This window comes from Ovis canadensis, chromosome 1, assembly GCF_042477335.2.
Source record: "Ovis canadensis isolate MfBH-ARS-UI-01 breed Bighorn chromosome 1, ARS-UI_OviCan_v2, whole genome shotgun sequence".
NCBI classification, from domain to species: Eukaryota; Metazoa; Chordata; class Mammalia; order Artiodactyla; family Bovidae; genus Ovis; species Ovis canadensis.
Window position 1 is genome coordinate 68,731,645 of NC_091245.1, and position 15,977 is coordinate 68,747,621.

At 38.4% G+C, this 15,977-nt stretch overlaps 1 protein-coding gene across 1 annotated transcript; it reads left to right on the forward strand.

Annotated features, from left to right (window-relative positions):
* Positions 1 to 2,798: 2,798 nt before the first annotated feature.
* Positions 2,799 to 6,114, forward strand: LOC138434392 (ubiquitin-ribosomal protein eS31 fusion protein-like). The gene is made up of 2 exons (XM_069579075.1): positions 2,799 to 2,877; positions 5,558 to 6,114. Exons 1-2 carry the CDS (start codon positions 2,799 to 2,801, stop codon positions 6,064 to 6,066), a joined length of 588 nt encoding a protein of 195 aa, XP_069435176.1. The 3' UTR covers positions 6,067 to 6,114.
* Positions 6,115 to 15,977: the final 9,863 nt, after the last annotated feature.

Consider the following 15,977-nt stretch of genomic DNA (forward strand, 5'->3'; position numbering starts at 1 on the left):
GGCTATCTCACTCACAACTACCACTGCCATCAAACATGTTTCTGTTCCTACACTGCCTGATTCCACCATAACTCACCCAGGCTGTTGAGTCAGAAACCTAAAAGTTACACAAAACTCCAGCTTTCCCCCTACCCTCTACTTCCAGTCACCAAATGATTATCAATTCTACCTCCTAAACTGCTCACAATCTATACCCAACCCGCCATCCCCTCTCCATTAATTAACGCAGTTATCATACCTCCACCAGATTACTCAATATCTTCCTTACTAACTCTGCATATATCTCGCTTGAATCATATTCCACACGTTTGCCAAGGTGATCCTTCAATAGCCCCAATGTGATCAGCCATTTCCTTGCTTAAAGCCCTTCAACAGTTCCTTGTCTTCTTCTTATATAAGGATAATCTGCCCCTGCCTGCCTCAAATACCACCTCTCCACTCTTTCTTTCCCTTATCCTTCCACAACACAGCTCTGCTACTCCAAACGCCTGCAGGCTCCCCATTTCCTCATGTGGAGCCCACATTGTTCCCTCTTCTGGAAGTATTTTTGTCCCCTCCTCTACTTAACTTTCATTATTCCTTGGTCTTATTTAACTTGGTCCCACTGCTCTTTATATTATCTCTCATTGTCTTACCCTAAAGTTGTATCACATTTCCACATACTTAATGTGCTCCCAGTAAATAATTGTTGAATAAACAAAGCAAACTAAAAAAAAAAAAAAAACAGGTGTCATTCTCATGCAGGTATTGACAACTCCTCCAGCCTAAAATAAGGTCTTTCTTGAAAACAGTAATTCTTGTCAATGCATTTTTTTATTCTTGTTGATAACAAATTGCTCTCCTAACTTCTACCCAAATATACCTTTGGTGAGTAATGTTTTTATGCTGTGTTTTAAAAATGAAAACAGCCATGTACACAGAGAGGCCTACTGAGAGGTACTAACAATGAGATAGGATAAAATTAGTATAAATGACTCAAGCAAGAAAATAATGGTTTTAATTATAAAATATTAAAGAACAGTTTACAATCTACCTGTCGTTAATTCTTTAAAATTGCTGCAATGTCAATAAAAGAAAAACTCCAATTCATTTAACCTAGGAAAGATTATAGGTCAGTAGTAAACATGTTTGCTGAACAATAGAATTAGGAAAGCTCAGACTATATAAAACCCTTATGCGAAATGTAAAGCATTCAAACTTCTACTCATTTTCCTGTTGCCTAAATGTCCTGTACTTGCAAAAACATTCTCCATCACCTTGACAGTTTTCTTTTGTATACAAATTTTATTTACCTGAATTATTAATGCTACTTTTGTTTGTGCCCATACCTTAATTTTTCTCTGTTCATTCACCTGTCATGAGTGTTTTGATTCACATTTCAAGATATGATGAACAAAATATTTCTTTAGGAAACTGGGTAATGTCACCAGTGTTTTTGTACTGGTAAAAGATTATTCTGTTTTCCCAGTTTTCTTAAAAAATGAGCATTCCTCCTTATTAATAAACTGTCAGTCACTGAAATCATACTTTAAACCGTATGGAATGGATAAAAGATAGACTTTAAAGTATGGACTGTGTGTCAGAAAATATGGTACTTAGATACTCCAGGGAGCAAGCAATTCACAATATGAGATATGTGCCTTCAGGAAAAATTCCTCAGGCTAATAATAGCAAACAGCAATCAGTATTGTTCATGAGAGTATTATTTTAGTTGTACAGCTAAAATCTTCATGTTTGCTAGCATGATCCCACATAGCACACAATGCCTATGCTCAAAACCTGTTTAATTTAGCCAGAAGTTTCGTTAAAGCAAAAGTTTTGGATGAAAATACTCAAGGGTTGAGATTATAGTGAGATAGAGCACTCAACTTTAATTGAAAAGGAACGGGGAGATTAAGTCTTTTTTAAAAAATGTACTTGTAGCGTTCTCTGTTTCATTATACAATAAACTAAACTGTAATTACTCCAAAGAGAGAGAGCAAGTCTGCCTTTTTGTAAAAGTTCTTTCCAACGCTAAGAAAGAACAATGCCTCACCAACTTCCACTGAAAGCACAAAGATTCAGTTGAGTAATTAGGAGTCCATATGTACAAACACCCCATAATTTCAAACAGATAAGCTCATTGGGAAGAAAAAAATTTTGTCTTTGATTTATTTCAGAATGATAAAATGAAAGGGACAGCCATACATGTTTTAAGTCCTATGAATTAACAATGCAGCTTTAAAATAAAGTGGTAAAAACCTCTGAACTAACAAAAGTACATCACTGTACACTTTTTTTCTTACAAGTGCCTAGTAAAGGAAATCATGCTAGATGGAGGGACCAGCTGGTTTTTGCTGCCACACCTTTAGTAACATAACCCATTTCCAGACTGAATCAATCCAGGCAAAATGGACCACACAGTTGACTCCTCTTGGACCTCTCTTCCTATCACATAGAGCAATTTTTAGTCCAATGCCCCAAGAAAGTACTCACTCCCGGCCTCATCTCTGAGTGGCTCTTTGTACTAGACCAAAGCCTGAAATTCTGCAGGGTACATTACGTTGATTAAAGTAGTCCCAGAGACTACCTAGGCTTTCACACTGCCTTTCAGATTAAAGAGAAAAAAAAAAAGCTCCCTTCCTCTGAGGATGTTTCAGTTTGGGTTGAGGAGGTAATTCTGTTGAAGTGTTGGGTTTTCTGATTTTTTTTTTTTTTTTTTTGCTGGTTTCACTTTACTTTCTCTGTAGTTTTCAGAGGTCAACAAAAACAAAAAGGCTCTTATATCATAAAAGAAGAGGAGGCTTTTACTACTACAAATGATTTCTAACTACTTCTTTGTTCCAAAAAGACAGCAGTTACAGCTGCTGAAATTTCAGAAGTCATCCCTGCGTCCTGGTAAAACATTTATCTTGGACTCTAGAAAAAGAGCCTCATGTAATAAGTTCCCTAAATGTACTAGATGGAAATGACTCCTCAGTCAAATTTAAAATCTAAAGGAAAAACTGGAGGCCCAAAATATTAAATAATCTCTGTACAAACCAACCATAAACACATGAAAGAATCAAGGAAATGAAGTGGGGCCCAACAGTCTGAGTATCTATCTTCTATCATACCAGGAAAAGCGAAGCATGGGTCCAAGAGTTGAACTCCCTGTTGTTTAACTAGTTTCACCAACTGTATGAGCTCAGGAAAGGTACTCAAACTCAAAAGCTCAGTGTTCTCATCTATAGAAATGAGGGCTCTTCAGAGATAAACCCACGCACCTATAGACATCTTATCTTTGACAAAGGAGGCAAAAATATACAATGGAGAAAAGATAATCTCTTTAACAAGTGGTGCTGGGAAAACTGGTCAACCATCTGTAAACAATGAAACTAGAATACTTTCTAACACCACACACAAAAATAAACTCAAAATGGATTAAAGATCCAAATGTAAGACCAGAAACTATAAAACTCTTAGAGGAAAACTTCGGCAGAACATTCTCTACATAAATGACAGCAAGATCCTCTATGACCCATCTCCCAGAGTGATGGAAATAAAAACAAAAATAAACAAATGGGACCTAATTAAACTTAAAAGCTTTTGCACAACAAAGGAAACTATAAGCAAAGTGAAAACACAGCCTTCAGAATGGGAGAAAATAACAGCAAATGAAACAACTGACAAGGAATTAATCTCCAAAATATACAAGCAGCTCATGCAGCTCAATACCAGAAAAATAAACAACCCAATCAAAAAGTGGGCCAAAGAACTAAACAGACATTTTTCCAAAGAAGACATACAGATGGCTAACAAACACATGAAAAGATGTTCAACATCACTCACTACCAGAAAAATGAAAATCAAACCCACAATGAGTTTGAGGTACCATCTCACGTCAGTCAGAACAGCTGCCATCAAAAAGTCTACAAAAAATAAATGTTGGAGAGGATATGGAGAAAAGGGAACCCTCTTACACTGTTGATGAGATGCAAACTAGTACAGCCACTATGGAAAACAGTGTGGAGATTCCTTAAAAAGCTGGAAATAGAACTGCCATATGACCCAGCAATCTCACTGCTGGGCATACACACTGAGGAAACCAGAACTGAAAGAGACATATGAACTCTAATATTCATTGCAGCTCTGTTTACAATAGCTAGGACACAGAAGCAACCTAGATGTCCATCAGCAGACAAATGGATAAGGAAGTTGTGGTACTTATACACAATGGGATATTACTCAGCTATAAAAAAGAATGCATTTGAGACAGTTCTAATGAGGTGGACTGGAGCCTATTATACAGAGTGAAGTAAATCAGAAAGAGAAACACCAATAGGGTATATTAACACACATATATGGAATTTAGAAAGACAGTAACAAGGACCCTATATGCAAGAAAGCAAAAGAAACACAGATGCAAAGAACAGACTTTTGGACTATGTGGGAGAAGGCAAGGGTGGGATGATTTGAGGGAATAGCACTGAAACATGCATATTACCGTATATAAAACAGATGACCAGTGCAAGTTCGATGCATGAAGCAGGGCACTCAAAGCCAGTGCTCTGGGACAACCCAGAGGGATGGAGTGGGGAGGGAGGCGGGAGGGGTTCAGGATGGGGGGACACATGTACACCCATGGTTGATTCATGTCAACGTATGGCTAAAAACCACCACAATATTGTAAAGTAATTACCTCCAATTAAAATAAACTAATTTTTTAAAAAGAAAAAACTATAAATGTAAGCTTGTAACTCTTAAATGTCTATAATGCCAAAATAAAAGTATAAATTAAATGCAGACCCAACTATTAAATCAATAAAATTCAAATAAACAACTTCACACACAAAAAAGTTACTAGATAAATAAATACTAAGAATATAATGTACAACAACAACAAAAAAAATAAGGGCTCTTAAAAAAGTTTAAAGAGAAAAGTAACAAGTATTTAGCACAATACCTAGCATATAGTACATGTACTCAATACATTTTAATAATAACTATTGCTATTCCATTTGAAATATATTCTGCTGTTCAACAAAGCAATTTTAGAAATTGCATACAGTATGGTTTTGGACTCTAGACTTAGTCCAAAAGACTAGATTTTAGTTCTGGCTCTGCCATTTATTTGTGGCAAGTAAGTAAGTAAGTAAGTAAGCTTAAGTAAGCTTTGAAGCCTCTATATCTTCATCTGTAAAAATGAAGGCATTACACCACGTTAGAGATTTGTGTGTCCAAGTTCAATTCAGTTCAGTCGCTCAGTCATGTCTGACTCTTCGTGACCCCATGAACTGCAGCATGCTAGGCCTCCTTGTCCATCACCAACTCCTGGAGTCCACCCAAACCCACATCCATTGAGTCAGGGATGCCATCCAGCCATCTCATCCTCTGTCGTCCCCTTCTCCTCCTGCCCTCAATCTTTCCCAGCATCAGGATCTTTTCCAATGAGTCAGTTCTTTGCATCAGGTGGCCAAAGTATTGGAGTTTCAGCTTCAGCCTCAGTCCTTCCAATGAACACCCAGGACTGATCTCCTTTAGGATGGACTGGTTGGATCTCCTTGCAGTCCATGGGACCCTTAAGAGTCTTCTCCAGCTTTCGGATCCGCCATCTGCGGTGGAACCGCCGCCAGGACACAGATTTTCGTGAAGACCCTGATGGGGAAGACCATCACTCTTGAGGTCGAGCCCTCGGATACAATAGAAAATGTAAAGGCCAAGATCCAGGATAAGGAAGGAATTCCTCCTGACCAGCAAAGACTGATCTTTGCTGGCAAGCAACTGGAAGATGGACGTACTTTGTCTGACTACAATATTCAAAAGGAGTCCACTCTTCATCTAGTGTTGAGACTCCGTGATGGCGCTAAGAAAAGGAAGAAGAAGTCTTACACCACTCCCAAGAAGAACAAGCATAAGAGAAAGAAGGTTAAATTGGCTGTTCTGAAATACTATAAGGTGGATAAGAATGGGAAAATCAGTCGCCTTCGCAGGGAGTGTCCCTCAGATGAATGTGGTGCTGGAGTTTTTATGGCCAGTCACTTCGACAGACATTATTGTGGCAAATGTTGTCTGACCTATTGTTTCAACAAACCAGAAGACAAGTAATTGTACATTGGTTAATAAACATATGAGCTAACATTAAAAAAAAAAAAAGAGTCTTCTCCAACACCACAGTTCAAAAGCATCAATTCTTCTGTGCTCAGATTTCTTTACAGTCCAACTCTCACATCCATACATTACTACTGGAAAAACCATAGCCTTGACGAGACGGACCTTTGTTGACAAACTAATGTCTCTGCTTTTTAACATACTGTCTAGGTTGGCCATAACTTTCCTTCCAAGGAGTAAGCGTCTTTTCATTTCATGGCTGCAATCACCATGTGCAGTGATTTTGGATATTTTCCTGCGTGTCCAAATTCCTTCTCAATAGCACTGCACTGAATGAACAGAAGTGAATTACTGCTATTTCTCCAAATCCTATTCCACTTGGCCAAATGAAAGTTTTATTTCTCTTTCCTAACTCCACATCTCAATAAACCTCCGCATTTCAGTAAACAACACAGCCTTTCAACAAGCTTGTCAAGGAAAAAACCTTGGAATCCTTGATACTTCTCTTTTTTTCATATCCCATATCAAATACAACATCAATCCTATTGGCACCTGCCCACAATATAGATCCAGAATTTGACTACTTCTTCTTACATCTACAGTTGTCTTTCCAGTCCAGCTCACCATCATCTCTGGTATGGATTGCTGCAATAGCCTGCTTCCTGTTGCATTGCTTCCTTACAATCATGAAATGGCCCTCTAATCTCTTATAATGCTTCTGAATTTACAGGTCTATTTTGTCTGATACCAGTAAATATGTAACTTTGATATAAATAAGTATCATTTGGTGTTCCTAAGCTTATATTTTCTTATCCATTGACTTTTACCTTATGTCCTTGAATATTTGCATCCTTTAAACTTTGTATTCAGCACACAGTTGTTTGTATTTTTATCCAGTCTTACAATCTCACTCTTTTACATGGAGTATTTAGTTCATTTACTTACAATGCAGTTATTGATATAGTAGGTTTATAGCTATGATTTTACCATTTGTTTTCTATTTTACTGTTTTATATTCTTTTTATTCTCCTTTCTTTCATTTGTTGGATTAATCAAATATATTTTGCATCTTTTCCTCTGATAATTATTATACTAGTTTTTTTCATTATTCTTATACAGATTACATAGATTACATCATGAATACTTGAGTTATTACATTCTAATATAAATTATTACCTTATTATTTTCCATTACTGCTAGAAAACTAGAATACTTTAATTCTATTTATCCTCTCTTGCTGTTTGCATTATTTTTATCATGCACCTAATTAAACATCAGTTTAAGACTTCAAAAGATATTACTATTATTGTTCTATACAGACAATATTCATTTCTATTTACCTGCATATTTCCCTTGTCATTCCCTATTGAATTCATATGCTTCTCTCTGAAGAAATCCCTTAACTATTTCTTTTAATATAGGCCTGGTGGGAAAAAAATTCCCTCCAATTTTATTTATCTGAAAATTTCTTTATTTCATGCTAATTTCTCAAATTTATTTTCACCAGGTATTGACTTCTGCACTTTTTTCTTTCTTCATGTTAAAGATGCTATCCCACTGCCTTCTGACTTCTTTGGCCTCAGTTGACAAGTCATATGTAGGTCTTACTGATGTTCCTGTGAAAGTAATGTCTTTCTCCAGCTGAATTAAGATTTTCTCTACTTACTAGCTTTTATTTATTTATTTATTTATTTATTTATTTATTTTTAAATTTTTTTAATTTTAAAATCTTTAATTCTTGCATGTGTTCCCAAACATGAACCCCCCTCCCACCTCCCTCCCCATAACATCTCTCTGGGTCATCCCCGTGCACCAGCCCCAAGCATGCTGTATCCTGCGTCAGACATGGACTGGCTATTCGATTCTTACATGATAGTATACATGTTACAATGCCATTCTCCCAAACCATCCCACCCTCTCCCTCTGAGTCCAAAAGTCCGTTATACACATCTGTGTCTTTTTTGCTGTCTTGCATACAGCTTTTTAGCAGTTTTATATATGCAATGACTGGTATTGTTTTCATTGCATTATGCCACATAAATCTATGGATTTATGTGGCATAAATCTATGGATTTATGTCTTAAAAGCTTTAGAAAATTGTTAGCTATTAACTCTTTGAATATTACTTACAGTCTATTCTCTTCTCCTCTCCTTATGGAACTTCAATTACATGTCCTTTTCAGAATGTTCTACATTGCTCTTATCTGTTTTTCTATTATTTTTCTCTTTATGCTTATGCTTGGGTATTTTCTATTATCCTGTCTTCTGATTAAAAACAAAAATGACAGAGCCTTCACATAATGTTATCTTCTACCAGAAAGGCTTTCCTCTTTGAGAATAGTAAGGACAGCTATTGTGTGCACATGTTCCAAGTTGCTTCGGTCATGTCTGACTCTTTGCAACCCTATGGACTGTAGACAACCAGGCTCCTCTATCCATGGGATTCTCCAGGATTCTCCTCTCCAGTGGGAATGGTTGTGGGTTGCCATGCCTTCCTTTGGGGGATCTTCCCAATCCAAGGATTGAACCCATGTCTCTTATGTCTCCTGCATTGGCAGGTAAGTTCTTTTATCACTAGAGACACCTGGGAAGCTCAAGAATAACTACTAGAGGAACTAATTATTCTCAAATCAGTCAGGGATTGAGTTGGATTGGGGCTGTGATAGTTTTGTTAAACTCAATCTAGTTATACTTGACCCTAAATAGCTCTCTAGGGTTTTAACTATAAACTGGGAGGACTTTGACTTCCTAAATCTGAAAGATGAAGGGAAATTCACTTCTGCCCTTCAGATGTTTACAGCTTAGTTCTTTATATTCCGCATCCACACAGCTTCAAATGTGGCAAATGTCTTCAAGGGAAGATCAGTTACATATCCGAGTCTCCTTAAGTCTCCAATTTTGCTCTTCCAGCCCACAAAAGTCAAAATTTCTGTTAGTTTTTCACTTCCCAAGAAGGGTCCTCTGTGGAAGGTCAAGTCTAGATTTCTGACCTCTAGACGCACCCAGCTTTGATTAAGTGTGCCAAATGAAAAGTAACTGTGAATCAGTTCACCACTCCTTCTAAGGATTTCATCCTTTGTCTGTTTCGTTTTGGGGCCTCCTTCCTGGAAGAGTCTGTTTCCTAAGCATCACAAATCTATAAGATAGTTCACTCTTAAGCTTTTTTAATCACCCGTGAAGCCTCCAAGTTCAGCAGGTGTCTTATGGGGAAAACAGGCCATGCATCTAATATCCCTCCAGTCTTGAATTTTGTCACTCTGGATCCACACAACCACTAAAAGCTTTCTTTTCCTAGAAGCAGCCTTCAGCCTGAGCCAAATTCTGATCCTTAGGCCATGCCCTGAAACATCAAATGCCCTCAGCGAGGGAAATGGCTCCTGATCATCAGCTTTCCTTTCTGAAATTAGAGTCCATCTTGTCCTCATTCCTCCCAGAGCCCACTGTTGCTTTTTAAATTGTTTTGAAATTTATCCAGATTTTTATAATTGTTTTCAGTAGGAGCACTGCCTTGACACAACCTACTCCATCATGCCTAGAGGTGGAAAACCAAGTCTCCTAAAAGCCTTTGCTGCTTCCGCTCTGGCCACACTGTAGGCTATTGGCCACACAGAGGCCAGAATGATCCTTTAAAATCACAAATCAGATCATACCATACCCCCATTGCACTTCTAATAAAATCCAAACTCCTTATCATACCTACAAAGACCTATGTGTTCTTGCCCTGACACTTCTCTGACCTCATCTCTTAGCTTTCTCTTATTTGTTCATTGTACTCCAGAACAGTGACCAGAATTTAACTGCTAGACATACATTGTAGGAAGGTGCTCCAGGCCTTCTAGTTATTTTTCAAGCATGCTCACTGGAGATCTGTCCTTGTGCCCTGCCCCCTCTCTATCACATAATACAAGCTCTAGAAGCCCAGAGACTTTGTCTACTTTTTGGACCAATTTACTCCTAGCACCTGAAATAGTATCTTCCCATCTCATTACGTAAAGTGAAAGTGAAAGTCGCTCAGTTGTGTCCAACTCTTTGTGACCCTATGGACTATACAGCCTGCCAGGTTCCTCTGTCCATGGAATTCTCCAGGCCAGAATACTGGAGTTGGGTAATCTTTCCCTTCTCCAGGGAATCTTCTCAACCCAAGGACTGAACCCAGATCTCCCACATTGCAGGCAGATTCTTTACCATCTGAGCCACCAGGGAATCCAGTCATATCATAAGTTCTAGATAAATATTTACTTAATAAATTAATGAATGAATTTAAGCTGCCTTGGCTGAAATGTGGCTGGGGTTCTGAAGTCCTATAATAACAGCTTCCTTTTACTGCCTATGATAGCCAAGATAACTGAGAATTAACCACATATTTTATAATGAAAATTTAATTAAACGCTCATAGGAAACCTGAAACATGACAAAGCAAAGTGGGGTTCCAAGTATCACAGTTTGGAAATCAAATGAATTACTAAGATTCCTTCCAGTTCTAATGTTCTAGTCAAAAATAACATTGGGAGAAAAGCTGAAGCTGAATATCCTAACAGGCTTACTTCACTGATAATTATTTTTTAACAACAACAAAAAAATACATATGTCCTAAGAGGTCATAATAATCAAGAAGCTGAATGTTACAGGCAAAAAGATCAATAACTATGTACTTACTTTGTAGCTCCTACTCATTTTCTGGTGAAACCTATTCACTTTAGTATCAGGTTTGGGGAATCCAATCAAGATTAATTCTAGGATTCCCTCTAAACAAAAATGACACTTCTCCAGAATGCATTAGCATCGATACAACTAGATATATTTACGGCAATTTCATGAGTGTAGCTCAAATTTTTGCAGTTTTGCAGTTTCAGTTCATTAAGAGCTTAGGCATAGAGTTATACAAGTTTCATTTGCAGGCATGAAGGAGTAAAATACAGTGTTCCCAGTAAACTATGCTCTACTTTACCCAAAGATAAAAATGGATTTCATGTTTATGGAACTTCACAGAAGTAATGTAAGACTACACAAGGACCAAATAACTCTAGTCTCTGAGAAGAGCTACATTTCATCAAAAGAGGTCATAGTAACCACTCACATGGACCTGGAATTTTCTTCCCATCTGTATAAAATGTATCAATCAGCCCAGCCTGACTCTTTGAGATCTCATTGCCTATACAGTTCATGGAATTCTCCAGGCCAAGATACTGGAGTGAGTAGCCGTCCCCTTCTGCAGGGGATCTTCCCAACCCAGGGATCGAGCCCAGTTCTCCTGCATTCCAGGTGGATTCTTTATCAGCTGAGATACCAGGGGGCAACTTCCCATGATTTCTCAAGATAAGATTTCCCTGAAGTACCAGCTCAGAAATGAAATTAAAAGATGCTTGCTCTTTGGAAGAAAAGCTATGACCAACCTAGACAGCATATTAAAAAGCAGAGACATTACTTTGCCAACAAAAGTCCATCTAGTCAAAGCTATAGTTTTTCTAGTAGTCATGTATGGATGTGAGAGTTGGACTATAAAGAAAGTGGAGTGATGAAGAATTGATGTTGGAGAAGACTCTTGAGAGTCCCTTGTACTGCAAGGAGATCAAACCAGTCAATCCTAAAGGAAATCAGTCCTGAATATTCATTGGAAAGACTGATGCTGAACCAGAAACTCCAGTACTTTGGCTCCAGATGCAAAGAACTGACTCATTGGGAAAGACCCTGATGCTGGGAAAGATTGAAGGCAGGAGCAGAAAGGGATGACAGAGGATAATATGGTTGGATGGCATCACCGACTCAATGGACTTGAGTTTGAGCAAGCCCTGGAAGTTGGTGATGGACAGGGAAGCCTGGCATGCTACAGTCCATGAGGTTGCAAAGAGTCAGACACGACTGAGCAACTGAACTGAACTAAACCAGCTCAGAAGGCACAAAGGTTGTTGGGTATACTTTTGGTACCTATCCCTTTTCACTGTGATTCATATCTTCCATTGCCAAGGCATGGTTTGGTTTTATTTGCTTAAATAAAGTAACATAAAACAATGAGTCACTAAAAAGACAAAACTTAAAATAAACAATAAGTACCTTAGACAATGGGAAAATTATTTAGGGACAATCTAAATCCAGGAATGGAAGGTAAATTTTTTTATGTGAGATAATGCAAATGTTCTCTGATGTGATTCTTGTGATTCTTAGCTCAACTTCTTAGCATCATTAAATATTATAATATATTAAGAGGCCATGACTAATAGTCTACCTCTAAAAGAAAAGTTCAAGGTAATTTGAGATTTATACAAGTTCTACTTACTTTTCACAATTAACCTTGGTAAATTCAACTTCTAAGTATTCACGTTCAGTTCAGTTGAGTTCAGTTCAGTCGTTCAGTCGTGTCCAACTCCTTGCGACACCATGAATCGCAGCATGCCAGGCCTCCCTGTCCATCACCATCTCCCGGAGTTCACTCACACTCACGTCCATCGAGTCTGTGAGGCCATCCAGCCATCTCATCCTCGGTCATCCCCTTCTCCTGCTGCCCCCAATCCCTCCCAGCATCAGAGTCTTTTCCAATGAGTCAACCCTTCCCATGAGGTGTCCAAAGTACTGGAGCTTCAGCTTTAGCATCATTCCTTCCAAAGAAATCCCAGAGTTGATCTCCTTCAGAATGGACTGGTTGGATCTCCCTGCAGTCCAAGGGACTCTCAAGAGTCTTCTCCAACACCACAGTTCTAAAGCATCAATTCTTTGGCACTCAGCCTTCTTCACAGTCCAACTCTCACATCCATACATGACCACAGGAAAAACCATAGCCTTGATTAGACGGACCTTAGTTGGCAAAGTAATGTCCCTGCTTTTGAAAATACTATCTAGGTTGGTCATAACTTTTCTTCCAAGGAGTAAGTGTCTTTTAATTTCATGGCTGCAGTCACCATATGCAGTGATTTTGGAGCCTAAAAAAATAAAGTCTGACACTGTTTCTACTGTTTCCCCATCTATTTCCCATGAAGTGATGGGACCATATGCCATGATCTTCGTTTTCTGAATGCTCAGCTTTAAGCCAACTTTTTCACTCTCCTCTTTCACTTTCATCAAGAGGCTTTTGAGTTCCTCTTCACTTTCTGCCATAAGGGTGGTGTCATCTGCATATCTGAGGTTATTCATATTTCTCCTGGCAATCTTGATTCCAACTTGTGTTTCTTCCAGTCCAGCGTTTCTCATGATGTACTCTGCATAGAAGTTAAATAAGCAGGGTGACAATATACAGCCTTGACATACTCCTTTTCCTGTTCGGAACCAGTCTGTTGTTCCATGTCCAGTTCTAACTGTTGCTTTCTGACCTGCATACAGATTTCTCAAGAGGCAGGTTAGGTGGTCTGGTATTCCCATCTCTTTCAGAATTTTCCAGTTTATTGTGATCCACACAGTCAAAGGCTTTGGCACGGTCAATAAAGCAGAAATAGATGTTTTTCTGGAACTCTCTTGCTTTTTCCATGATCCCGCAGATGTTGGCAATTTGATCTCTGGTTCCTCTGCCTTTTCTAAAACCAGCTTGAACATCAGGGAGTTTACGGTTCATGTATTGCTAATGTCTGGCTTGGAGAATTTTTAGCATTACTTCACTAGCATGTGAGATGAGTGCAATTGTGCGGTAGTTTGAGCACTCTTTGGCATTGCCTTTCTTTGGAATTAGAATGAAAACTGACCTTTTCCAGTCCTGTGGCCACTGCTGAGTTTTCCAAATGTGCTGGCATATTGAGTACAGCACTTTCACAGCATCATCTTTCAGGATTTGAAACAGCTCAACTGGAATTCTATCACCTCCACTAGCTTTGTTTGTAGTGCTGCTTTCTAAGGCCCACTTGACTTCACATTCCAAGATATCTGGCTCTAGATTAGTGATCACATCATCATGATTATCTGGGTTGTAAAGATCTTTTTTGTACAGTTCTTCCGTGTATTCTTGCCACCTCTTCTTAATATCTTCTGCTTCTGTTATAGTATTCATGTTAGAGATAAGTAATTATCAAATAACAAAACACTTAAGAAGTTTTCATGCTAGTACAGCTAGATTTCTCAGAGACAAAGATGATTTCTCTTCACATTCGCCTTTAGGATTCAGATACTTAAAAAGCTTCTTACTTCTGGGATTAGATCAAAATTGGAAACTTTTGTCTCTAGACTTTTAATGAACATAATGACCAAATAAATAGAAACTATCACTTTTCACTTCTGAGCCTCAGCCTGTAATTCAGAAGTTTCAAATGATAGCCTACAGACCAAATCCAACATATAGGTGAGCTTTATTTGACACATAGAGTAGTTTCTTAAAACTCTAAATTCACTGCCAATGCTTAAAAATCAAGAAAAGTGAACGTGGAAGTTGCTCAGTCATGTTCTACTCCTTGCTACCCCATGGACTATACACTCCATGGAATTCTCCAGGCCAGAATACTGGAGTGGGTAGCCGTTCCCTTCTCCAGGGGATCTTCCCAACCCAGGGATTGAATCGAGGTCTCCCGCATTGCAGGCGGATTCTTTACCAGGTGGGCCATCAGGGAAGCACCCCAAAATCAAGAAATGTTGCTTTAAAAATCCAGATACTCAAGCTTCTCTTAAAAAAGAGTCTATCGGCTATGCCTTGCACAGAGAATCAGCCTAAATGGTAATTGGGGCTGATACACAACATACACTCACTTGCCATGCCAGGCATATATCCACTAAAAGGAAGGAGGATCATCTTCTAATTCGCATAAAGGTGCTATATAGTCTAGCAATGACACAATCCCTGGGCCCTCACACAGAAGCAATCACCAGGAAGATTCACACAAAGGATGTAAGTTTAAATTTACTACAAGCCCCCACCACTCCCTCTTGCTTCCCCATATTATGTGACCTACCTGCCGGGTTTCTCTGTAGATGTTTGGGTTTACAACTTTTGGTCACCGTCAAAAGTAAATACTATTTTGGGGGACTTCTCTGATCGTCCAGTGGTTAAGAATTCACCTTTCAATGTCAGGGACACCAGTTTGATACCTGGCCAGGAAACTAAGATCCCACTTGCCACAGGGGAACTCAGCCCATGTGCCACAACTAGAGAAGCCCTCACCCTGCAACGACTAAGCCTGCAGGCCCTAGAGCCCACACACCACACTGCAACTAGAGGAAAGCCTGCAACAAAGAGCATGCAGGCTGCAATGAAGACCCAGTGCACTCAAAAACATAATAATAATAAAAATGAATAAATAAAAAATTTTAAAGTAAATAATACTTTTGATTTACTCACCTAAATAACATAAATTTAGATTCAGTTTGCAGAGGTAGATTGTTTAGTTCATGATACCAGTACAAGTACTCAGCAGTTAGACTTTACTGTCAGACAGACCTGGGTAATTGTCAAACAACTGGGAAAGTTATGGAACTTGTTTAACAATTTCCTTATCTGAAAAATTGGATGAATAGTACCTAATTGGTAAGCTTGCAAATTAAAATACAGATTGACTAACATGAGATGACATGTAACATAATGCTCAGTGTATCAATATATTACGTACTTTTTAATGCAATTTCACATTAATTTCATAATACCCTGCCCCGACCCTGAATCAGAAACCTTACCAGTTATTTCTAGAATCATAAATATTTGTTCAAACTTATTAGACTATAAAGCATAAAGCATGACAGCAGGGACCATGTCTACTTTTCATTATTCTCTCCCCAACACTCTCGCATAGTAGGAACTTTAAACTTTTTAGTAGGACAAATGAATGAATGAAATTACTGTCCAGCCTACAGCAGAAATTGGAAAAACACTAAGATCCTTCTCCCTCCCTAATCCAGCCACACTTTCCAACATGAATCAGGGGATACAATTATGGCAAGATTCTATGCCAAATGAAAGATGCACTTAAACAACGTAAACAAAATTAAACATTTGCCTTGGGTTG